Consider the following 27418-nt stretch of genomic DNA (forward strand, 5'->3'; position numbering starts at 1 on the left):
CTGAAGAGAGAGTAGGGGTTAGTACAGATTTTAGAGCCACCATGAAAAGTTATTATAATGAATTAGATATACAGAGTATCAGGATTAAATTACAGTGAAGTTATGAGAAGGCCATGTTAAAGTAATGTGTTTTCAGTAGTTTTTTAAAGTGCTCCACTGTATTAGCCTGGCGAATTCCTATTGGCAGGCTATTCCAGATTTTAGGTGCATAACAGCAGAAGGCTGCCTCACCACTTCTTTTAAGTTTTGCTCTTGGAATTCTAAGGAGACACTCAGTTGAGGATCTGAGGTTACGATTTGGAATATAAGATGTCAGACATTCCGATATATAAGATGGGGCGAGATTATTTAAGGCTTTATAAACCATAAGCAGAATTTTAAAGTCAATCCTGAATGACACAGGTAACCAGTGTAGTGACATCAAAACTGGAGAGATGTGCTCGGATTTTCTTTTCCTGGTTAGGATACTAGCAGCTGCATTCTGCACTAGTTGCAAACAATTTATGTCTTTTTTGGGTAGTCCTGAGAGGAGTGCGTTACAGTAATCTAGTCGACTGAAAACAAACGCGTGAACTAATTTCTCAGCATCTTTCAATGATATAAGAGGTCTAACTTTTGCTATGTTTCTTAAGTGAAAAAATGCTGTCCTAGTGATCTGATTAATATGCGATTTAAAATTTAGATTACAGTCAACAGTTACCCCTAAGCTTTTTACCTTCGTTTTGACTTTTAATCCTAATGCATCAAGTTTATTTCTAATCGCCTCATTGTATCCATTATTGCCAATCACTAAGATTTCAGTTTTCTCTTTATTTAACTTGAGAAAGTTACTATTCATCCATTCTGAGATACAAGTTAGACATTGTGTTAGTGAATCAAGAGAATCTGGGTCATCAGGTGCAATTGATAAATACAGCTGTGTGTCATCAGCATAGCTGTGGTAGCTCACGTTGTGCCCTGAGATAATCTGACCTAATGGAAGCATGTAGATTGAGAAGAGCAGCAGACCCAGGATAGAGCCTTGTGGAACACCATATAGGATATCATGTGTCTTTGAGTTGTAATTACCACAACTAACTCCCTGCCAGGTAGGATTCAAACCAATTTAAGACATTGCCAGAGAGGCCCACCCATTGACTAAGGCGATTTCTAAGAATATTATGATCAATGGTGTCAAATGCGGCACTTAGATCTAAGAGGATGAGAACAGATAAATGGCCTCTGTCTGCATTTACCCGCAAATCATTTACTACTTTAACAAGTGCAGTTTCTGTGCTGTGATTTGTTCTAAAACCTGACTGAAATTTAGCAAGAATAGCATGTTTATTGAGGTGCTCATTTAACTGCATAATGACTGCCTTCTCTAGAATTTTACTTAAGAAAGGCAGGTTAGAGATGGGTCTAAAATTTTCAAGAGCAGAGGGGTCGAGATTATTTTTGTTAAGTAGGGGTTTAACTACAGCAGTCTTAAGACAGTCTGGGAAGACCCTCATATCTAATGACGAATTTACTGTGTCAAGAACATTATCAATTAGCACACCCGATACCTCTTTGAAAAAATTTGTTGGTATTGGGTCAAGGACGCAGGTGGAGGGTTTCATTTGAGAAATTATTTTATGTAAATCAGGTAAATCTATCCTAGTGAAAGAGTTTAATTTGTTTATAATGGAATACCGGGGTTTAGGAGGATCCTTAGTGTTGGGGAGATATACTATGTTATTTCTAATATCATTAATTTTTTGATTGAAAAATACAGCGATAGCCTCACAGGTTTTACTGGAAGTACTTAGGAGGCATTCCTTTGAGTTACCTGGGTTTAACAGATGATCAATCGTCGAGAATAAGACTCTGGGATTACTAGCATTGTTATTTATAATCTTAGAGAAATAGCAGCACCTCTCAAGATGGACTGTGTTATTGTATTCTGTTATTTTAACTTTTAATATTTCATAGTGGATAGTTAGTTTAGTCTTCCTCCATTTATGCTCAGGTCTACGGCATGTTCTCTTTAAATCAGACACTCTTTGTGTCTTCCATGGTATAACAATGCTAGAAAATTTTTTAACTGTCTTTTCAGGTGCAACTATGTCAACAGCAGCTCTCACCATAGTATTAAACCTTTCCACCTTACTATTTACATTATCCTCGCTATTATAGTTGGCACTATAAACGGACTGATTGCTTAGAATGTTTGTAAGTTTTAAAGCTGCTGATGATGTCAAAGAAGCGTTTTTTAACAATATGCTTCTCATCAGTGTTTTTTATCATTATTCCTATATTAAAAAGTAGAAGAAAATGGTCTGATAGACCCGTATCAATAACCTGCTTTATATCAACTTTTAGTCCTTTAGTAATTACTAAGTCTAACGTATGACGTGCTTTATGTGTAGGCTGATTAACGAGCTGTCTCAAATCAAAAGAGTCCAGGAGGTTCATAAATTCTTTTACTTTTTGGTCACACTGATTATCTATATGAAAGTTAAAGTCGCAGACTATTAAGAGTGTGTCATAGTTCGTAATTAAAATTGACATTAAGTCAGAGAATGCCTCAAAGAAAGATGCGTTGAATTTTGGAGGTCTATAGACGGATAATACTAGAACGTGAGAATCTCCATGGATAACAACGGCGAGATACTCAAAGGATTTGAATTTACCAAAACTGACATCTTTACATTTTAACCAGCTTGAGTAAATGTTTGCTAAGCCGCCACCCTTCTTTCCTTGGTGGTCCGCACGAGTAAAACTGTAATCCGGAGGTGCAGATTCAATTAAAACAGCCGCGCCATCTGAGTAAGCCACGTTTCACTTAGTGCAATAAAATCTATTTTTTTATCACTAATAAGATCGTTGATAAAAAACGTCTTGTTAGTTAAAGCTCTAACATTTAATAGAGCCATATTTAATGTTTCGGAGGGGCAGAGATGAATACTATGTGCATTATTGATATTTGGAAGAGGAACTAAGTTATTTTTGTTATATATTGTTCATCTAAAGTAGTAATTTTAATTAAATTATTGGTGTTTATGCCATATTGCCTAGATTTTCTACGTGCATTGAGATTGGTTATTACAGTATTTATGTTGTGCACTTTTACGGAAGATTTTATTAAACAATTATCATGTTCTAGCACAGCAGTAGCATATCGGAAGGGGTTAAGAGCAGAGATAGATAGTCAAGATAACCAAATTACCTTAGATATGTTTTCGGAGAGGACCCGGGCGCTGAAACTGTTCGGATGCAGGCCATCTCGCTTGAAGAAACGTGGTCTTTCCCAAAAGAGGTCCCAGTTGTTGATGAACCCGATGTCTTGATTCTTGCAGAAGCCCTGCAGCCAGTTGTTTAATCCTAGCAGACGACTGTAGTACTCGTTTGATCATCTGACGAGAGGCAGTGGACCCGAAATGAAGGTCTTTGCCGATGGGGTCCTCTCCTTCGTGTCTTTAATTAATGCTGTGAAGTCAGCCTTGAGGATTCAAGCCCTGTTCTTGTGCTTCTTGTAGATTGCCGGCGCACGTCTCATCACATCTCGGACACGAGCACCGGGAAAACAAGAAACAAACGATTTTCTATTAGGGCATGCGATATTGAGGTTTCTAACAATAGAATCACCTACCTCTATTACATCATCAGGGGCTGAAGGCGAACTGGGGACACGGAGAGGGTCAAACCAGTTCTGAGTTAAGATGCTTGCCTGTGCCGATGGAGGTGTTCTGGCCTTGAACCCCTGCCTGCATAGCTGAAATATGGCGAGGTCATCATCGGTGTCGCTCCTACGAGGTGCGGGGGTGAAGTTCAGTTGAGTGGCACAACGCGGGGTTGATGTTACGCCGATTACAGATGGCGAGGACGGTTTATCCAGCAGCCGAGCCTTCTGATCTCTAAGGTATCTTCGTCTGGACAGGAGTTTCTGAATCTGTTCGTCGAGTGCCTGGAGTTCTTCTACTACGACTGCAACGCGATTCATCTCACTGTCGGCCATTGTCTGCTTTTGCTTCCGCTTCTGCTTCGTACCCTAGGAAGAATGAGAGAGGTAGATTGGTTAGAAAAACAACATAGGATTCAAGGGATTGTTCTTTGTAAATCTCTTACATGTGATTATTGGAGAGGATCATGTTGTATATAGATTTAGAGTGCATGCACTTAACTGAAATAAGGAATCTAGCTTAAAAAACATGGGTGATAAAGTTGTTTCATAAAAAAGCCCAACATGGAAAAAAAATTACTAAGCAAAAAAGTGCTTGTGCCTCCATGAAAGTTGAAAGAGAGTGATAAATCACCAGGCTCTCAAGACATGCTTCCTGGAAACTGCCAAAGTTAAGTTAATCCACTCACCTATTAAAGCTTGAAGCACAATAGCCAAACATCAGCATCTAAGGGTGTGGGGGCTGTTGAATAAGGTGTCACAATGAAGATAATTTTTAGGAGCGCTGGGTCTCTGCAGACACTGATGCATGTCCTAAGCTGTTATTTATACATCCTAGCCACTCCCCAAATACATTAATGCTGGGCATCAAGATGATCACAATGACAAGATACTAAAGAAACACAGCACAGGAAGTGAAGCCTTGTAAGCGGCTTAAGAAGTGAGTCCCTGACAGTGGTGTCATTTCCATGAAGAAAGAAAATTCTGTAATGGCATATACTGTATTTAAAAGTTAATTTCCAATTAGTGTTTGTATGCTGTGTCTGATCAAACTGTGAATAACTCATCTGAATAAATAACCCTGAACATGAGCCCTATTCCAGAGTAAGGCTGGGTCTGTTCTTCATGTAACACGTGCTCCTGCGGACGGCACTACTACGCAAGTGGTGTACTGTTTATACTTGCATGCGTACTTTACGTAAATCTGGAAGATTCCACCAGGTGGCAGTGTGAGATATCATCATGGTGAGAAAACAACATTCGGCTGTGCTGTGTTGTGAATTGCCTGAAACATCCATTAAATTCCCAGGACACCATGTCCCAATGTCTCTGAAAAGGATGGTTGTTTAATAATTACAACCATCAATCCAGGGACATGTCCATTCCAGCAAGCATCGGGCATGAGGTAGAAACAAACCCTGGTTGGGGCATCAGCTCATCGCAAGGTGAATACAAACACACAAATACCCTGGTGTCCTTTTAGAATCACCAGATCCCCAAACCTGCATGTCCTTGGAATGAAACCAAAGCACACTGTGGAAACCCAACAGGAAAACATGCAAACTCCAGGCAGGGAACACCAAGAACATGACTACCTATGAGGCATTAGTGCTACCGCTTCCATCTTCGTGCCGGCTGACGTGTAATTATTAACAGTATTATTTAAATAAACTTAACGATTTATCTGTAAAATGTAACAAACATGCTTTAACATATTTCATCAAGAAAGTGATATCAAGTATAAATCTAAGGATTCTAAATGTGCAGAAAGCTGGAATATCATAGCTGCCTGCTGCTGCTGCTCTGGGATGCAAGAAGCAAGTAGGGATTAACAACTGGATCGGTTTTTAAGATGATGTTTACGAAATTCCACTTTAATGACAAAATAAACTACAAGATTAAAGTCGTAATTTCCACTTTAATCACGAAATAGACCTTTTTTTTCTTCACTGTGTCCCTAATTTTTTTTTCTCTATGACTCAATTACATTCTGATGCTGTTGCGCAGGTGCAAAAAATAGTTAAAGAAATGCACCACAATTACATTTGTATGTCAGCATTTAAGTTTGATAATTTGCTTCACTGCATCAAACCATTCATAAAGCATCGAAGCAAGCACATTGATCCTGTAGGATCTCCAAAGGGGCTTGCTGCCACCAGTGATTAATCTTTCTGCAGGAAAGCAGTCTCTTTATGGTAACTTGTAATTTCACCTATGGACTGAGTGCCCACCGGCCCAAAGGACACAGATGGAGCCACAAGACCAATGTTAGTAAACACAGATGTGTGCATGTAGAGCCTTCCTGTGACAGTAAGAAACAAACTAATGGCTATATGGTACATAAGAATGTGTACTATACAAAATATACTATCAAGTTTAGAAGTGGAAGTGAAGTCATGATGATATAACTGAGAAACTGTTTACTAAACAGTTACTACTACTTTACTAGCTACTCAACTCATCTCAAACAGCTATGTTAACACATGACAGACAAAACTAGGCTAATGTCATTGTGCTGTCAGTCAGTCCTGTTCTGATCTGATCTAAATTCTATAAGAAGCCGTAGTGCACACTGAGGACTCAGCAGTACACCATGAAGTACTAAATGATTTCAGAGCTCTTAGACCTTCCTTGAGTAACATTAAATGAGGCAGAAAACACTGAAGGTTCAAACACCCTGAGTTAACCATCAATTAAAGAACATTTCAGGTAAACCTCCTGATGGCAAAGTTCTAGTAAAAGGGTAATAGGGAAGACAAGCTGAATACTTATGGATAGCAGTTAGGAACATCAGGTCTCCACAAATCCATTCTAACATGAAGCTATTTGTTGTCACACTAACCCACACAGTTAGTCATGAATATCAGTCATCAGTGAAGTGACTGATTTCAGAAACAGAAGCACCAAGTGTTATGTAATCCATATTACTAACCGAGAATGCTAAACCGGATGGACGCAGGGACATCCGGCCATGGGCTGTAGCCGCAAAAAGACGTACTGTGCAGGCGCCGCGAGAGGCGGACAAGACCACAGAAAAAAGGAGTGAGCACAGAAAAAAGGAGTCAAATGCAGGCGACGCACACAGCGCCGCACGAGCAAAACACACTCCCCCCCCCCCCCCCCCCCCCCACACACACAGACAAGCAACGGACGGGACACACACAAAGAGGATGATTCAACAAGCCCCTGGCACACAAAAAAAAGAGCCCGCAAACCCCCCCCCCACACACACACACACACACACACAAGCAACGGACGGGACACACACAAAGAGGAGGATTTAATCCCATTGCACACGAAACGGGACGCACACAAAGAGGAGGATTCAACAAGCCACAAGCACACAAAAAAAAACAAGCCGCGAGCACCACACAAAGCCCATTGGACACGAAACCGGACAGACTACGGACATAGCACACGAAACGTACACAAAAACGACGCTTCAGACCCACGACCACAGTAACATAAATAACAAATGACACACAAAGCCCCATTTCTAAATGAACCGTCCGTATTAAACATACGTCATCTCAACACGTTCACAATATGTAGCATAGGTAGATCTCATTACAATGAGGCACTATTAACCGTTCAACAGCAGAAAAGGCTCCATATTAACAGTGAGTGCAATCCTCCTTAGTACTTATCCATATTTCTCACGCTCAAGAACAAACAAGTCATGAATTCACGATCACAGGTACAACACGATACCGCTCGGATAACGGTACCAAACACAATTCACACTGTGCAGCATAGGTGGATCTCATTACAATAAGGCACTATTAACCGTTCAACCGCAGAAAAGGCTCCATATTAACAGTGAATGCAATACTCCTTATTACTTATCCATATTTCTAGAAGAAAAAATGTCTCGGCTCCAAAAACGCAAAGCTCAACTAAAGCTTCTAACTAACGATGTACCTAAAAGTAAAAACTTTATGAACTGCATTAGATCCTACAATAGTTCATTTGCTTTTGCATCTACCGGAGTAAATATCAGGCCACCAAAAGGCAATGGCCCATACTGCTTTCGCATATGTGGACAAATATTGCATCGCATTGGAACAGTGCACCCTGAAACAAATCAACAACGCAAATATGCACAAATCTACATCCTAGATCCACATGACGCAATCTATCAATCAAAGTGCTGCATCGCAACAGGCACGGATTCAAAACGAAACACCTCCCGTCTCAGACATACGTTTACGGCAAGGAAGGCTACAACGGGCTTCTCACACAGCACAGGCAAATCGAATACAGCTCCAAAACAACACGTCCCAAATACTACACATGCAACAACGCGCCTCTCAAACGGCCCAAGCAAAACATACACCAGGAAAATTCAGTCGGATTAATGAATGTCATTTGCAATCATTGTCATTCAGTTCACTTCCCTGAAGAAACAACTGGCAATACAAGTAATACATTTACACGTTGTTGTCAAAAGGGTCAAATTAGACTGCCTCCTTTACATTCATATCCTGAATATCTACAGAAGCTTCTAACTAACGACGTACCTGAAAGTGAAATCTTTATCAACTGCATTAGATCCTACAAATCGGTATCCACTATGAACATTAACGGCGGCACTGCACTTGACATCCGTCTTGCAAAAATGTTAATTATTGATGAATGTACAATGGCATCCAGTCACTTACTCAACACCATTCATAAACTTCTACAAACGTTTATGAATAATAATATTCGCTTTGGAGGAAAGGTACTTTTATTAGGAGGAGATTTTAGACAGTGCTTAGCTATTCTTACACATGCCATGCGATCAGCTATTGTTCAGTGCACCTTAAAATACGCAGACAAATGGCATTGCTTTCAAAAGATACAGTTAGTAAAAAAGATACGATGTCCAGAACCAGATCATAACAATTGATTATTACAACTGGGAGATGGTACACTCACCAATACAGATGGACTTCAGCCACATATTATTACAATTCCTCAAGCCTTTATTTGCGACGACTTAGTTACAGAGAGATTTGGAACAGCAATCTCATTAGACCAAATGCCCCTTTTAACACAACGCACTATATTATGTCCAAAAAATATTAATGTGGAAAACATAAATACCCAAGTCATTCCATTACTTCCTGGAGAGACACAACTCTTTCTAAGCTCTGACAAACTTGACTCTGATCACAACAATAAACATCTTCATTGACCTTACAAGTTCTAAGCTGGAATTACCTTTTACACTTAAACGGCGTGTACAAAGAAATTTTCAAATAACCCTTTACACTGTGCCACACACTTTATTGTTTGCTTTCTATTTGCATCATCTACACCTTCACACTATTCTATATCTCATTCATACATCACGCTCTTTCTCATTCCCAACACCAGGGGTTGGCGAGCGAAGCGAGCAGGGGGCAGAGCCCCCTAGTAGTTATAGAATTGCATAAACCCAGCAATGCACAATAACTGGTTGAACAGTGTCATGAACGATTGCAAGTTGTTGGATCCATGTTAAACAATGCAAAGCACTGTGATATGGTGGCTTTAAAAGAAAATAATTTACATTTAATAGTCATGGCCTGTGGTGGGTTGGCACCCTACCCGGGATTGGTTCCTGCCTTGTGCCCTGTGTTGGCTGGGATTGGCTCCAGCAGACCCCCGTGACCCTGTGTTCGGATTCAGCGGGTTGGAAACTGGATGGATGGATGGATAGTCATGGCATAACAGATGTACAATAATAAACACATTTGGTACAATGACTAACGACAATTTGTGTTTCGAAGCATGACATGTCACAACAGATATCAACTTCCAAATAGGTAGGATATTAAGGACAAAGTCGGCATTGCCCATTTTGCTAGACTTTAGTGGCACACCAGGTCAGTTAGTCTGCAGATTTAGCAGTCATCCAGCTGCACCTTCCCCTACTTGCATTCCAAAGTAAACTCTTCCTACCAAGACCAGCCTGGACTTTATCTGATAACATCTGATAAAGGTGGAAACCAGAATTGCACTGACATCTTTGCAGAGGTCTCTTTGGTAAGACTTCTTGAGCCAGAAAGCGTGAAATGGACTCAAGCCAGAGCAAAGATCTAGAAATCAATGAATGACAACTCTTATGGACAGGAAAATTTGCCTACAAGGAGACTTTAATCAGGTGAAGTTGCACTGAGGCAGTGATACGTGAAGGAGAATTTCAACTCCTGACAGACCCTGCTGTGGAACCTGATTGAATGTCTGAGGACAGCGCAGGGGCTGCTCCAGACAAAATTGGCCAGTGGGAGCTTTGCCAGCAATACTGTCATCTGTGGATTATCGTCTTTATCCTGGACCATCACACTTGTATGTATGTATGGACCATCTTATGCCTGCCTGTCGTGTGAATAGTGAGTCAGATTGATCATTGTGCTTAATCGAAGGGTGCGCTTCATTTTTTCTTCTCCACATCATCTGTTGCAACTGTCTTTGGACTGTGTTCAGAACTCTATCATTAGTGTTTATTGTTAGGTGCTTGTGTGTATATTTTTGTATGATATATTCAGTTTGATTATTGGTTAAGCCCTTTTGTTTCCTTGTCTCTTTTTTTGAGAGTTGCAAGTCAGGCCAAGGCTGGGTGTATTCCTGGTGTCCCCACTGAAAAAATAAATAAATCATTGTCCTTGCAGTGGAGTGAATCTTAGCAGCCCTGCCGCAATACATTCCCTTAAACTCCCTGCACCATACTGAAGATTTGTGGGGGACACTTTCTGGCTCTCCCAAGTGGTTCTTTCATGGCAACTCTGAGGAAACTCTCGGGGGTTCCCTAGGGCAATTTGCACAGGGTCAGTTTTGAACCAATCTACAAAAATGGCTGAAATCTGAATTAGCCTATCTCCCTGCAACCAAAAAAATAATGAGCCGTTGTCTCTTTGAGGAGCTGAAAACTGAGATTCAGTCTACCAAGACAAGCATTGAGCCCAGTCTAAAAAGACGTGAGAAACGGGCATTACTTCAAGAAGGAAACTTCAGCATCTTGTGTCAGAAAGAGTAGTGGTTTTCCCTATGAAGTTTCAGATGACACAGCAAAGGGCTTAAATAAAAGAAGCATTGCACACCAGAAATAAAAAATCCTGCAGCAAAGAGAAAGAGTGCACTCCCATGGAAGAAGAGTCCTCCATTTGAACCCAGAGCAACAACTCCACATAACATCGGACATAACCTTTAAAGACTTGGTATAAACACATGGAATAAATTGCCAAGTAGTGTAGTAGGGAGTAGGACTTTGTGTTCAAAACTAGACTCAATATCACTTTGGAAGAGTTAGGTGAGCAAGATAGGCAAGTTCTGCTTGGCCGAATAGCCTCTTCTCTTTAAAACTGTTCCAATGATTCAATTTGTGTGTGTGCGTGTTTAATATGCAGGTATACTATACAGTTGTCAGTATAAGCCACTGTTGAGTAGAGTTCTGGCCTGAGGACAAAAATTACATATGACCTTAGTGGTGTGAGTGCTAATCATTCTGTAGTGCGGTTAGAGGAAAGCATCTGTGTTTGATGACTGAGATCTTTATTAATGCAGCATGTGTTTATATTTAATTATTGTTAATTTAGCAGACACCTTTGTACATGGTAACTTACAAATCAAGTTATAATACATTCTAAAATTATTAGAAGGTGCAAGCATCAAAAACAACTGAGAACAACATAAAAAACAGAGCAAGAGGGTATCCTGCTATTATTATATAAATATACCAGCAATTAGACTAAGACAGTACAAGTGTAGCTATCCTATAGAAGAGAAACTAAGAATTTCCAAAATATTTAAAAATGGTGTGTTTTCACAAGGTGGTGAAATATGATTAAATTGGGTGCAGTTCAAGTAGCCAAAGAGAGATAATTTCCACAGATATGGAGCAAGAGCAGAGAAGCATTGTCCTGCTTTGGCATGTCTGGCAAGAGGAGGAACAGTTAACAGACAGACAGAGGCAGAATTGATACTTGTTGAAGGGACATATGTAGAGATTAAAGAATGGAGATTGGGAGAATCACCCATTCAGAGAACCATAGGTCAAGACAAGAGTTTTGAACTGGAACCTTGCAGCAACAGGAAACCAGTAAAGAGAACAAATCTGAAGAGTAGTAGAAATGAAACAAGGAACTGACAGAATCAGCAGCTGTATTCTGTTGGAGCTGGAGAAGTCAGTTAGCAGTTGAAAGAAGCCCCATTAGGGGAGAGTTGCATTTTTCAAGCCTGTAAAGAAGCAGTACCTGAACAAAGAGTTGCGAAAGGGTTGACTCCTCTGAATATCTTAATGAAAGAAACAAAATGTTTGATCCAATGAATAAGCATATTTGATGAATAAAAGTGAGTAGTCCTGAGTCTCACGAAGATTCCTGTCTGTGACTGAAGTTGAAAGGGTGATATCTTCAAGAGCAATGTTTAGAGACAAACCTCAGGAAGGAGAATCAGAGGAAAGCTGAAACCTGTGGGTTGTAAAAGAGGAAAATCTGTGTATTATTAGTTTAGAGATGGTAGGTGAATCCATGGGAAGAAATAACATTGCCTAAAGAACAAATGTAACGAGAAAAGAGAAGTGGACCCAACATTGATCTTTGAGGATCGTTGAGTGGAACGTTTCTGTGGTGGAAGAGTTGAGGTGTTGAAGTTTTGAGCTATTAATAATTTGCCCTTCTGTGGCACCTTTAAGAGCTCTGAGTCTACGGGATCTAAGAGAATGAGAATGTGCTTGCAGGACTTTTCCAGAAGCTGCTTAAATGCACATTAGTGGATGCCAAACTTAGAGAAGTAGCAAAGCGTATACCCCAGAATGCAAAACATATACAGATATATCATAATCTGCAAAATCAGACTGAACTGAAACTAAGGCGAGTCTTATGTTGCATGAACGTAAAAACAAATATGAAAATTCTGGCACTTCTACTGACACTCTATTTAAAGAGTGATGGAACCAGTGACAGGTGCAGTATAGAAAATCTGTCAATAATGATTTTTTTTTTTTTATTCAGTTCTCGAGGAACACTTGATTAGTTTGCTGAACCTGAATCAATTGGATACTGAATAACATCATAACACAGATGCTGAATCATTTCTCTAATGGTAGTTACAGTACTGACAAGATAGTCGGTGCTATGATGGTGTTTTGGTGATGAGTGGAATAATAGGTGGAAGCAGGTATTGCTATAAAAAAAGATTGATAGATTTGTTCCATAGATACACTGCTACTGTCATCATCTACAACTCATAATAGTACATGCAATGCAGGCAGAGCCATGTGCCAGAACTTTTTTGTGTTATCATGTTCACTTTACTCTTTTTTTCACATTACAGTATGTACAACTGAAATGCGCACATTGAAAAAACTCCTGGAAAAACAATGGACCAGTAACTATGCATGTAACAAAGTGTTTGGTTGAAAATTAAAATGCTAGCTTGAGTCGTCTCTCTGAAATTTAATTAAATAGTGAAGCAGGAATGGATGTACAAAGGCATTAGTACATTTCTTTGAAATGTGAGTATTCATTGTCAGACTTTTTGTTGCCTTGAAGCCTGCTTATTCTGCTCTGCAGTCTCACTGAACAGACTTTTGCAATGTCAGGGAAGTCATCGGTTTGTCTTTGCAATCATTGAAAGATATATGAGAATATAATTCAGGTAACCAATTTGAAAAATTAGAAACCTCATGTGCAACTAAGAGACAGAGAACAATGAGCAAGCAGCTCAAAACTATGTTGTTTTTTATATTGTTGGTCACACTGAGGCCAATTCCTCCAAAACAACCACTTAATCTCGCAGAAGAGCACTGCTAAACATTTTGGACACAGCCATTCCTGTACTTGGAAAACATAATTTCAAACAAAAATTTTCACCTGACGAAAGGAGTAATCGGTCTTCTGCCTCAGTCTAACATGCTCTGACAGCATGAAAAATTAAATTCTTGTGGCAAAACCCATGCTACGCAAGGAATTCAGAATCTGCTGTGTGGAAACATGTCAAAGGTTACAAAGGAAGCATTTCCAGTATTGCAATATGCTTAATACAGCTGCTCTGATAATTTATATATCCTCAGTATTTTGCGAGAGTTTATTTTCAAAACTGGACCATGTTCTAACATTAATCTACTGCACTATGTTTCATAAGAGAAAAACAAATTTTGTTACTCGCTGATCATTGTTGTTAAAGTGCTTGCTCTCCTTTCTGAGAAAAGGCTAATCTAATTGGATAGAAAGTAGCATTGTATCATACTCATTTGTAATTTATTCAGTGTAATGAAGTTCATAATATAATGTATGCTAAATTTTAAAATACAGTTACATATTAAAAATGCTTTTTTAAGGTACTGTTTTGATTTTTAAACTGTTGTTTACTTTTCTGTTAAATTATTTTTCACTACATCTTAGGGTGTTCCTGGACAATCTGGATCCCCAGGACGTGATGGTACACAAGGACAGAGGGTAAGAAAATTCACAGTTCATTAAAAGTTCCTTCCTTAGTGTGCATTTCAAAAAATATTTATAAAACTGGAAAACAAATATAGTAAATTATATAACAATATATTATAAACTATAATATATACAGTATCCAAAATCAGTAAAGAATTTACTTTTGTATTTTTCAAGTCATTTCTTCACAATAGTGGTATATACAAAATTGATTGTATTATTTTTTTTCTAACACATCTTTTTAATCTAAAGAAATCGTCTTTTGTTACTGTTTTTGAAGTTATTGAATGTTACTGCAATAGTTTGAATTGTTTTCTTTGTTCTGTAGACAACTGAACAATAATTACTAAAAAGTTACAATCTTTCATATTCTTTAACTATGTGTGACGAAGAAGATCAAAAATAAATCTGAGAAACAGTTGGTACTCCATTTATTTCAATCAGAAAACTTTTGCATTGACGGTGTGATTGTGGATATCTAAAGATTGCTGCAGGATTCTGCATTATATGAGATTGTATCAGCAGTGGTGATCAGTAATGTTATAAAGATTGTTAAAATTCATTTAAAGTTGAAAACTTTTAAAATTGCTCACAACTATTTCACCATGTCTTGGGGTTATGTAAATATTATCCTACAAGAAACAGCAAGGTTTTTGTCCTTAGTTATTTTCTTTCTACCATATCCTGAGCAATAGCATCTTGGCATGTGCTATTAAATTCAATGACTGGTTCTTGGTTCTTCAGTCTGTTTCATTGTGGTTTAGCTCTATCACATAATGTTTCTCTTTCATTTTCTCAGTATATATTTACTGTGTGTACACACGCCATGCCACAAAATTGTGCATAATGCTGAGCGTTGATTGGTGTTAGTAACAACTTGTAGGGGGCCTTGGTTCTTTCAAAAATATAAGTCTGTAATAAATAATGGCACATGTATATAGTACAAAGAATCTCTTACTTGCGCACCTTTACCAACATACATTAATAATGATAATAATACATTTTATTTATATAGCATCTTTCCCATGCTCAAGGCACTTCACAGAGTTTAAGAAAGAACGGCAGGGTATACAGTACATAGCATTGTACTAAACCAGATAAATAAATAAAGAAGAGTGAGATAGTATTCAGAGAAAAGCATACCAGACAACAAAATTGATGGTCTAGCACACACACACAGGTTACATGAGCATCTTGACAGAGAAGTAAACTGAGAGAAGGGTAATAAAGTCAGGTAGAGCTAAAAGCCTTCCTGAACAGATGAGTTTTGAGTTGTTTTTTAAAAGAATTCATGGAGTCAACTGACCTGATTAATTTCGGTAGGTCATTCCAGAGTCTGGGCGCTATACAGCTGAAGGCCCTGTCACCCATGGAGTGTAGATTAGTGTGGGTCACAACAAGATTGCCAGAATCAGAGGACCTTAGTGGGCGGGCAGGCACATAGTGATGGAGAAGGTCACTGATGTAGTTTGGCGCAAGGTCATTTAACGCTTTGTAGGTTATTAGTAGAATGTTATGTTCAATTCTGTAAGACACAGGGAGCCAGTTAAGGCAAAGCAGGATGGGTGTTATGTGCTCGCTGCTGCTGGTCTGTGTAAGGACTCTTGCAGCCGAGTTTTGAATAAGCTGGAGCTGTGATATAAGATTAGAAGGGGCACCTGCCAGTAGGGAATTACAATAATTGATGCGGGATGTGATAAAAGCATGGACAAGTTTCTCAGTGTTAGAAAAGGAGAGGAAGGAGCGAACACGGGATATGTTAAGGTGAAAGTAAGAAAGTTTCTTAATGTGATTTATGTGGGCGGAATAAGAAAAGGAGGAATCAAAAATGACACCAAGATTTTTTACAGTAGAGGCAGGTCTGATGAGATCACTGCCAAGATGGACTGGGAAGGAGCTCATTTTATTAAGTTGCACTTTAGTCCCAATTTGCAGGAGTTCAGTTTTGTTGCAATTTAATTTTAAAGAGTTCTGCTCCATCCAGGTTTTAATTTCACTGAGGCAAGTTGTGAGCTGAGAAAGCTCTGATGAAATTCCACTTTTAACATTGAAACAGAGTTTAGTATCGTCTGCATAAAAATGATAACCCACTCCAAAGCTACGAATAATATGGCCAAGGGGAAGCATATAAATACAGAAAAGCAGAGGACCGAGGACAGAGCCCTGTGGAACTCCATGTATGACTGGCGCTGTGCTGGACCTGTTGTTGCCAAGACTAACATACTCTTGCCTATCAGTCAGATAGGACTTGAGCCACTGGAGGGCAGTGCCAGAGATACCCAGCATATTTTCCATTCTGGACAGTAGAATGTCATGTCTGACAGTGTCAAATGCTGCACTGAGGTCTAACAGAATTAATATGCTGGTTTGTCCAGAATCTGCTGCCATAAGCAAATCATTGGTTACCTGTAGCAGAGCAGTTTCACAGCTGTGCTATGCTCTGAAACCAGACTGAAAGGGTTCCATCAAATTATTAGAAGCTAAGTAGTTGATGAGTTGGGAAGCTACAACATGCTCAAGAACATTCGACAGAAAAGGTAAGTGGGAAACAGGCCAAAAATTGTTAAGATTGTCAGCATCGAGACCAGACTTTTTTAAAATTGGGGTTACAGAAATGATTTTAAAAGTGAGCGGCACAAAGCCAGTGTCAAGGGATGAGTTTATTATTGTTGTAACAGTCGGGATTATGGCATGAAGGCAGGATTTAAGAAGTGTGGTGGGGATGGGGTCCAGTACACAAGTAGTCGGTCTCCTCTTACAAAGCAGGTTATTAACAAATGCAGATGTGACTGGTGAGAACTTAGAGAAGGAGCTGGATGAAGGGGGAAAACAGGGAGAGATATAAACAGATGATGTATTTATGTCAGTTGAATTATTTAGATTGTTAATTTTGTTACGGAAAAAGTGGAGGAATTTCTCACAGACTTCAGTAGAAGAGGTAGTTCGGCCAGATGCAGGTTGGAGTAGTTTATTAACTACATAGAACAAAACCCTTGGGTTATCATGGCCACTTTCTATTATTCTGCCATAATGGGTGTTCTTGGCAGCAGTTAGTGCTTCTCTGTAAGCTCTTTGGTGGTCAGAGAAAGCCTGGATGTGGACTGTGAGGCCAGACTTACCTGACATTCTCTCAAGGCATCAGCCAGCTGCTTTCAAAGATTGCAATTCTGAATTATACCAAGGAGCTGAACGCTTAAAGGAAACCTCCTTATGTTTTAAAGGAGCTGTTTTATCTACTGCTGAATGAAGGGCTGTGTTATAGTGGTCAACACGACTATCTAGTGTTGATGGAATAGGTGAAGACAGTAAAAAATCAGAAATGGATCCAGAAAGGATAGAGGAACAGATATTTTTAAGGTTTCTGTAAGAAATTTGTCGTTTACAGGTAAGAGGAGGGAAAGGTAATGAGACAGTGAAAAGTACTGCTTTATGGTCAGAGAGTCCCAAATCAGTGCTGTAAGTGTTGGCAACAGATAATCCAGATGTACAGATCAGAGCCAATATATGACCACCAGAGTGGGTGGGAAAATCAACATGTTGTGTCAAGTCAAAACAGTCCAGTAAGGATAGGAATTAATTTCTCAGTTTAGATGTGGGGATGTCAATATGGATGTTGAAATCACCAAGAAGAATGACTCTCTGGGAAAAGGAACTTAAGTGGGTTAATAGTTCAGTCAGATCAGATAAGAAGGATGCATCGTATTTTGGAGGACGATAAAGAACAATGAGTAAGACAGGACCTGATTCCGTTACTAGTTTAAGAGCCAGACACTCGAAAGACAATGGGCAGTCAGTTGGGATTTCTTTTGATGTTTAACTCCACTCTGACAATTACTGTAAGTCCTCCGCCTTGTCTTGAGCTGCGAGGCACTGTGAGGAAAGTGTAACAAGTGGTGTCGCCTCCGTGAGAGACGTAAATTCATTTGGATTTTGCCAAGTCTCTGTTAAGCCACAGCATATCAAGTTTGGTGTCAATGATGAATTCTGACAGCACCAATGCTTTGCCATTAAGAGATCTCGAATTAAACAACGCAGTATTAGTTGATGAGACTTCTTTTTGCACAGAGCCGTGACCGAGTTTATTTTCACATACTGTAAATTTGGCACACTGACACTTCTATTTCCAGGGCCATGAGTAGCACAGCGTATTCCTGAGTAAATGCTGCGGTGATCTTTTCATTTGTAGCCCGGCAATGGCGGTGACCTGACCCACAATGTACATATTTCAGGTGCAGCAAAATACCGGTGTCTTTTAGGATATTCCAGTCAGACCATTTGCTCTGGACAAACTGTTTAATATGGAGTTTGTCATAAGAGTATTTTAGCATAATACTGAGCAATACTTATCTGATAGCAGTGGAGAAGCAGCACAGCGGAGACGGGCGGGTGCGGTGGCGCAGATGAGCGCCGATAGCAATGCAGTAAAAAGCATAGCAGGAGGAGGTAGCAGGATTTGGAGGTTCCAACATACACCACAAACAAGTAACACTGTGTATTGCAGTCATGGTCACCCCAGAGCCACAAGCCAGGTGGGTGTGAACATCAGATCAGTTCTTAGTCATAAAACACAATAAAATGAATCAGGAGCAGACCAGCATAGCAACTATAATCACGGAGACAGATTCCTCCCAGGCTCCTAGATCTCCAAAGTACAAAGAAATGTGCGTAGGTCTCATACCGTGATCCACAGATTCAGTTGTTCCCAGTCAAGGTAAAGTCCTTAAAGTCCATAACAATTAATCCAAATCCATACAATTCGAGTCAGCTGCATCCATGAACTATACGTACAATAAAGAAAATAAAACAAGCGTAAAAAAGTGCAGGATTAAGGCAAATTTTACGAAAAGTGTTGTTAACAGGGAGGAGCGGCAGCAGCATGCGTGCCCCTGCATCCCCTCCTTAATAACGTTTTTGCCACCATATGCCACCATACTGCATGAACCTTGCTCCATAGCCTGCACAAGCACACAATATATCAATTCTTTTCCTTCTATTTCTCCTCCACTCCTCCTCGGCAAGTTTAGTCTCCCTCTTCACAACTCTGGCTCCCTGAGTACTGTCTGCAGGCTCCTTTTATATGTTACCCAGAAGTGCTCCAGGTGCTTGATAACCTACTTCCGGTCGCACTTCCAGGTGTGGTGAAATAACCGCCCATATGGGCTCAGGGGCAGCTGCAGCAACCCCTGGCAGCGCCCTCGGATCCCAACAGGGCTATATACAACTCCATCTCCTATAAAGCCCTGTGGGAGTCCGAGGCACCCATGGGGACTGCCATCTAGCATCCTGAGGGAGGTAATGTTCTGTCCACTTTTGGCTCCATCAGTCCTCTCAGTAAAGAGGCATCCCAGCCATATATATATATATATATATATATACAGTGATCCCTCCCTATATCGCGCTTCATCTTCCACGGCTTCACTCTATCGCGGATTTTATATGTAAGCATATTTAAATATATATCGCGGAATTTTTTGCTGGTTCGCGGATTTCTGAGGACAATGGGTGTTTTAATTTCTGGTACCTGCTTCCTCAGTTGGTTTTGCCCAGTTGATTTCATACAAGGGACGCTATTGGCAGATGGCTGAGAAGCTACCCAACTTACTTTCTTTTTCTCTCTCTTGCGCTGACTTTCTCTGATCCTGACGTAGGGGGTGTGAGCAGGGGGACTGTTCGCACACCTAGACGATACGGGACGCTCGTCTAAAAATGCTGAAAGATTATCTTCACGTTGCTACCTTCTGTGTGCAGCTGCTTCGTGCAGCGACATGCTGCACGGTGCTTCGCATACTTAAAAAGCTCAAAGGGCACGTATTGATTTTTGACTTTGTTTTTCTCTGTCTCTCTCTCTCTCTCCCTGCTCCTGACGGAGGGGGTGTGAGCTGCCGCCTTCAACAGCTTTGTGCCGCGGTGCTTCGCATACTTAAAAGCCAAACAGCCCTATTGATTTGTTTGCTTTCCTCTCTCTCCTAACGCGCACTCCTTTGAAGTGGAAGATATGTTTGCATTCTTTTAATTGTGAGACAGAACTGTCATCTCTGTCTTGTCATGGAGCACAGTTTAAACTTTTGAAAAAGAGACAAATGTTTGTTTGCAGTGTTTGAATAACGTTCCTGTCTCTCTACAACCTCCTGTGTTTCTGCGCAAATCTGTGACCCAAGCATGACAATATAAAAATAACCATATAAACATATGGTTTCTACTTCGCGGATTTTCTTATTTCGCGGGTGCTCTGGAATGCAACCCCCACGATGGAGGAGGGATTACTATTATATATATATATATATATATCATAATATATTATATATATATATATTATATATATATATATATATATATATATTGTGGACGCTAGAGGCGCTGTTGCCCCCGCTAAACCCACCACACAGACGTCCAGGACACACGTTTAAAAACACCAAGAATAATTTCTTTAATAATATTCTTCAGTTATAGTGCACAAAGCACCGCACACTCCACAGTTCTTCCAATAATACAGTAATAATCACAATAACACAAATCCTCCACTCCGAGCAGCTCCATTCCTCTACCACCCAACTCCGGCTCAGCTTGCTGGTATTCCCAGAGTCCTTTTATAGTCCATGACCCGGAAGTATTCCTTCTCTGGGTCAAACTCCATATCCTCCTTCTTCAAGTATCATGGAAGTACTGCAGCTTCCGTCCTCATGACTCCGAAGTACTTCTGGGTTGTTGTACCAATAATAGTCCCCAGGTTTTTGGTGAGCTCCCCCTGGCGGCACCCAACAGGACTGATGAAACGGACTCCATGTCCCGTGATGCCCTGAGGGAATCTGGGGAACCATTTCCGGTCCAGGGAAGCTGCCATCTAGCATCCTGGGGGATGTAGTGAACTGAAAAGGCTACTTTTCCTCCTTTTCTCTGTTGAGGAATGTCCCGGCCGGACTGAAATGCCGGCCGTCCATCACAATATATATACTGTATATATATATTATATATATATATATATATATATATTTATATATATATACACACAGTGGAACCTTGGTTTGCGAGTAACTTGGTTTACGAGTGTTTTGCAAGACGAGCAAAAATTTTTAATAAATTTTAACATGATAAACGAGAGAGGTCTTGCAGTACGAGTAGTATGTATACACTTTGTCTGCTAAGCGTCATGTCATTACAACTGAGCTGATGGTTCTTCTCTTTCTCTCTCGCTGCGGGATTGTGGGCAATCGTCTCCTATTCTCCATCTGAGTCGGTGTGCCTCACTCATATAGTCAACATCCGCACGAGCATATACTGTTTACTACAGCATTGTGACTATGTGTGTGTGTATGTGTGCGTGCTCGCTCACTCCGCTCGCTTGTGTGTGTGTGTATGTGTGTGTGCCCGTCTTGCACCCTAAAACATGAAGCTGAGTCTCAGTACTTTAGCACACCAGCTTTATTCAGCTTGAAACAGCAACAGCGCGGTTATTTATACACAGACACAGCAGTCAGGCAGGGCCCTGCACATTTATAATGTTCCTTGTATCACCCATCGACAGCATGCGCTTATAGCATGTCCGCGATCTTTGCGGATTCGCTTTTATGGCGAACTGCTACAGTGATGGAGACTGCGATTGCTTTGGGACGCTCTTCCACGTGTCGTCCCGTTGGGTGCAATCCCACAAGAGTTTAGAAACTCACTCACACCAGCCATGATTCTTTTCAAAGGTAAAGTGCAGGTTAATTTGTTTTATGTATTTTTACTTTATATTGTGTATTAATCATTTTTAGATGAATAGTTTTGGGTTGTGGATCAAATCATCTGAGTTTCCATTATTTCTTATGGGGAAATTCAATTTGATATACGAGTATATATATATACAGTGCATCCGTAAAGTATTCACAGCGCATCAATTTTTCAATTTTGTTATGTTACAGCCTTATTCCAAAATTGGATTAAATTCATTTTTTTCCTCAGAATTCTACACACAACACCCCATAATGACAACGTGAAAAAAGTTTACTTGAGGTTTTTGCAAATTTATTAAAAATAAAAAAATTGAGAAAGCACATGTACATAAGTATTCACAGCCTTTGCCATAAAGCTCAAAATTGAGCTCAGGTGCATCCTGTTTCCCCTGATCATCCTTGAGCTGTTTCTGCAGCTTAATTGTAGTCCACCTGTGGTAAATTCAGTTGATTGGACATGACTTGGAAAGGCACAACACCTGTCTATATAAGGTCCCACAGTTGACAGTTCATGTCAGAGCACAAACCAAGCTGAAGTCAAAGGAATTGTCTGTAGACCCTCCGAGACAGGATTGTCTCGAGGCACAAATTTGGGGAAGGTTACAGAAAAATTTCTGCTGCTTTGAAGGTCCCAATGAGCACAGTGGCCTCCATCATGCGTAAGTGGAAGAAGTTCGAAACCACCAGGACTCTTCCTAGAGCTGGCCGGCCATCTAAACTGAGCAATCGGGGGAGAAGGGCCTTAGTCAGGGAGGGTGACCAAGAACCCAATGGTCACTCTGTCAGAGCTCCAGAGGTCCTCTATGGAGAGAGGAGAGCCTTCCAGAAGGACAACCATCTCTGCAACAATCCACCAATCAGGCCTGTATGGTAGAGTGGCCAGACGGAAGCCACTCCTTAGTAAAAGGCACATGGCAGCCCGCCTGGAGTTTGCCGAAAGGCCCCCGAAGGACTCTCAGACCATGAGAAAGAAAATTCTGTGGTCTGATGAGACAAAGATTGAACTCTTTGGTGTGAATGCCAGGCGTCACGTTTGGAGGAAACCAGGCATCGCTCACCACCAGGCCAATACCATCCCTACAGTGAAGCATGGTGGTGGCAGCATCATGCTGTGGGGATGTTTTTAAGCAGCAGGGACTGGGAGACTAGTCAGGATAAAGGGAAAGGATGACTGCAGCAATGTACAGAGACATCCTGGATGAAAACCTGCTCCAGAGCGCTCTTGACCTCAGACTGGGGCGACAGTTCATCTTTCAGCAGGACAACGACCCTAAGCACATAGCCAAGATATCAAAGGAGTGGCTTCAGGACAACTTTGTGAATGTCCTTGAGTGGCCCCAGCCAGAGCCCAGACTTGAATCCGATTGAACATCTCTGGAGAGATCTTTAAATGGCTGTGCACCGACGCTTCCCATCCAACCTGATGGAGCTTGAGAGGTGCTGCAAAGAGGAATGGGTCAAAACTGGCCAAGGATAGGTGTGCCAAGCTTGTGGCCTCATATTCAAAAAGACTTGAGGCTGTAATTGCTGCCAAAGGTGCATCGGCAAAGTATTGAGCAAAGGCTGTGAATTCTTATGTACATGTGATTTCTCAGTTTTTTTTATTTTTAATAAATTTGCAAAAACCTCAAACTTTTTTCACGTTGGTCATTATGGGGTGTTGTGTGTAGAATTCTGAGGAAAAAAATGAATTTAATCCATTTTGGAATAAGGCTGTAACATAACAGAATGTGGAAAAAGTGATGCGCTGTGAATACTTTCCGGATGCACTGGTATATATATATATATATATATATATAATATATATATATATATATTGTGAAAGACGCTCAGAACACAGACAGAAACGGACTCACAATGCCCAAAAGAACACACTTTTAATTTTCTTTTGCCTTTTATACAGCACACTCAGTGCACAATTCACCCACAATGCTCAGTCCTTTTACTTTACTTTAAATTTCCTTTGCCGCCTCAACTCCTCTCCCACAAGCTTTGTTTCCTCCTCCTGACTCTGGCTCCCTGAATGGAGTGAGATGGCCCCCTTTTATAATGCACTCGGATGTGCTCCAGGTACTCCCTGATGACCTTCCTGCAGCACTCCGAGTGTACCTGTTTCCTGTTCCGGCAGCACTTCCTGGTTTGGCAGAAGTGCTGCGGGTCCATGGCTCTGCAACATCTAGGCACACCCCTGGTGGTGGCCACGGCCCCCCACAGGGTTGAGTTTCCAAGCTCCGTGGCCCCCATGCAATTCAGAGGGGCTGCCCATTTGCTTCCCCGTCCTTCCCTTCTCCAGGCGTCCTGGTGGGGCCAGGGTCCCCAGGTTGTCTATCACTATATATTATATTTATACTATATATATATATATATATATATATATATGTATATATATATATATATATATATAGTGTATATATATATATATATATATGTATGTATGTATACTAGTAAAAATCTCGCACAAAATCTTTGGCTACAGTGGAGGAATTGCTTTTTTCAAAGCAGCCACTTCCGAAATATCGCATTGCATAGTCAACAAACAGAAGCATATATTGATACCCATTTTTAGTCTTAGGTAGAGGGCCCTACTATATCTAATCCCAACCCATTGGAAAAGGGACTTCCCAAATAGGCATAGGAGAAAGGGGAGCCGCGGAGGGTTTATAAGCAGAGACGATTTGACAATCAGGACAAGAAGTACAGAATCGCTCCAAATCTTTCCCATATTCAGCCAATAAAATCATTTTGATAAACGTTCTCTATTGTTATTAAACACTGCAACAAACATGTCTCTCTTTTCACAAGATTAAACGTGCTCCTTGACAAGACGGAGATGACAGTTCCGTCTCACAATTAAAAGAATGCAAACATATCTTCCTCTTCAAAGGGAATGCATGACAGGAGCAAGGAAGGTCAGAGAGAGAGACAAAGCCAACCAATCAAAAATCGACAGGTGCTGTTCGACTTTTAAGTATTTTTTGGATTCTGCTGTTTTCATTTTCTGATCATTAGAAATGTTCTTTACCTAGTTTTACATTTTATTCACTTCACCACATTCACCATGTCTATTCTATAGTCCTCTCCCCCAAATGTTTCCTTTTTGTTGACTCTGTCTCTTCTCTTCTCCTACAAGTCCCTGCCTCCTGAATCCAGACTTAATTCACTTTCAGAGTCAGGCGCTGGTCTAACATTTACTACAAACTATATTTTCACCTGGCTAGAACTCCCCTGTAACAACTTTGGTATATCCTTTGGTAGTTATCTTGAATGGGCAATGCTTCCAAGATGACTCTGTCTACAATGTTGATGCCACTATTTCATTTCCATCAAGAGAAAACAGCATACACTGAAGGTTTTCACCTCATAGCTGCCAATGTGCTCCCACGATAATAGCAGGAGTGGTCTTGTATATGACAGGAGGAATTTGTTTGATTTCTTCTATGGAGACTTTCTGTTGGGTTTAAAGCTATCATGGAACTTCCTGAATGGTGCATGCCCCTGGAAACCTCTTGCAAGCTGGTTGCCCCATGTTATTTACTATAAATTACTTTAAAATGACTTGTTCTGGATAACATATTGAGACAGCGTTTGGACCTTTTACTTAAACTCAGTATTCTTTCAATCGTTGTTAAAATTGTTTTAAAGAAACTGTGGCAACTTTGAGAGTGCCATGTTGTATTTTTAGAATTATATTCTATGTTTCAGGGACTACCTGGAAAAGATGGACCTCAGGGACTTCAAGGGGCTCCAGGACCAATTGTTAGTTTTCAGTAAGGTATTTTTTTCCGTAATGTGCTTGTGATCATTTTTCTTAAGTTATACCTGCGATCCTAATAAATGCAATTAACTGCAATGTGTAATGCAGAAGCCAAATACTCGTGGTATAAAATGAATTAATAGTTTCAACATAGACACAGCTAATCATATTCACCAGGAGAATATGTAAACCTGTTCAACAGGAATCAAGCAAATCTTCTGTGTATATATAGAATTCCATATTGAAATTATTAATTAAATATTAAAATATACCAAATGTTAAACAGTAAACTGAATAATTTAGTAAAAAATATAAAGAAAATGAAGAGTTTACAACTATTGAAATACATGCTGTGGAGGTAAAAGAGAAAGCAACAGACAGCAAAGGGTTTGGGGTAGCCACCCATTATACTTGGAAGAAGTATTTGGCAAAAAAAAGGTCTTTACAGACTGGAGTCCAAAACTGAACTGTGAGATAAAATGAAATGGCAATTATATATTTTGAGCCAGAGGAAGTGATGTAGAATGCCCGGAGCCGGAGTGACATCCCTAGCTCCAGGTGAGATTTCCTCCATCTGGTCTGCAGAGGAAAGAGAGAAAGGATCATTGAACACTCTGCCATCCCTGGTCTGGCATATAATGACACTCATTTGAACCTTTTAGTTGTCTCCCATGTGCACATTCAAATGTTAGTCATTGCTTCTCACCTTGTTTTGTGTTTCTCTGTAGGGTGTGCCCTGGTGCACCTGGGCTCACCTGGTTCCAGTGGACCCACAGGGCCCTTGGTGATCAGGGACCACCTGTAAGTACAAAATATTTTTCTAAACATGGAATTTGTTGTATATTTTTTATTTTACATCGTATTTTGATAATATGTTACCATATTATTTTTTTGAATATTTGTTTTGTTTCACTCTATTATTTTGCATTCATTTTTTTTATTTTCCTTGATATGCTTTTGTTTTCTACCATGCTGAATTCATTGTAGGTTTTTTATAGGTAAGGGAACACTGCCATTTTGTTTTCTGCCACGCTACCATTTTCAGTTTTTTCTGTTGTAGCAACACTGCGATTTTAACATCAACTACCTGTATGATTAAAAGATGCCAACGTGCTATGAAAAGTGTCCATGTTTGTGGATAAAACTCTAAACTTAACCACTGATTAGGGCTCCTAATGTCTGTAGTAGTACAAGAAAAGAGACACAGATTTTTTATCCAGTTACTTTCGCTGAAGATCAGAAAAGTGAGGGGCATTCTTAAACCAATACCGTCTAGGTTTTGACCTGCAACCTCAAACCTATCCTTCAAGATAGATCAAAAGTGGCTTTTATATTTGCATTATTAAATGATCAACCATTAAAATGAGCCTCTGTACTATATGATTGTAATCACCTTTGTTACTTTTCACAGGAAGTATTTTTGAAGGAGTTTAAGGCTATTTTCAAATTTCTAGACAATGTGGACCACTGGAGCGCCTACAGCTGCCCTAACCCAACACAGACAGGCAGAAACACGAATTGTCACACAACACGTTTTATTTGCAGCTGGGGAGGGCTTTTCTCTGCTCCCCACAGCACAGTACATAAAGCACCACAACAGAACCAGTCCTTCCTTCTGCTGCCAATTCTCAGTCCTTCTGCCTCCACTGCTCCCACACAAGCTTTGTCCTTCTTCCTCCCGACTCTGGCTCCTCAAATGGAGTGAGGCAGGTCCTTTTGTGATGGCCCTGGGAGTGTTCCAGATGGCACATTAATCGGATCTGGAATCACTCCCAAGTGTGGTGAGAGCCCAATGAGGGCTCTGCAGCTCCCCCTGGCAGCCCCCTTGGATCCCAACAGGTCCGTGCCAAACTCCAACTCCCAGCATACCCTGCAGGAATCTGTGGTGCCACAGCTT

General features: G+C 40.4%; 1 protein-coding gene across 1 annotated transcript in view; it reads left to right on the forward strand.

The window, feature by feature from the left end:
- col14a1a (collagen, type XIV, alpha 1a) overlaps positions 1-27418 on the forward strand; it is a 504124-nt gene that overhangs the window by 425150 nt on the left and 51556 nt on the right. Inside the window, 5 exon segments of the mRNA XM_051935518.1 lie at positions 14014-14067; positions 25470-25527; positions 26074-26084; positions 26267-26300; positions 26303-26322. Coding sequence (XP_051791478.1) covers positions 14014-14067; positions 25470-25527; positions 26074-26084; positions 26267-26300; positions 26303-26322 — 177 coding nt within the window.

Source organism: Erpetoichthys calabaricus, chromosome 13, assembly GCF_900747795.2.
Source record: "Erpetoichthys calabaricus chromosome 13, fErpCal1.3, whole genome shotgun sequence".
NCBI classification, from domain to species: domain Eukaryota; kingdom Metazoa; phylum Chordata; class Cladistia; order Polypteriformes; family Polypteridae; genus Erpetoichthys; species Erpetoichthys calabaricus.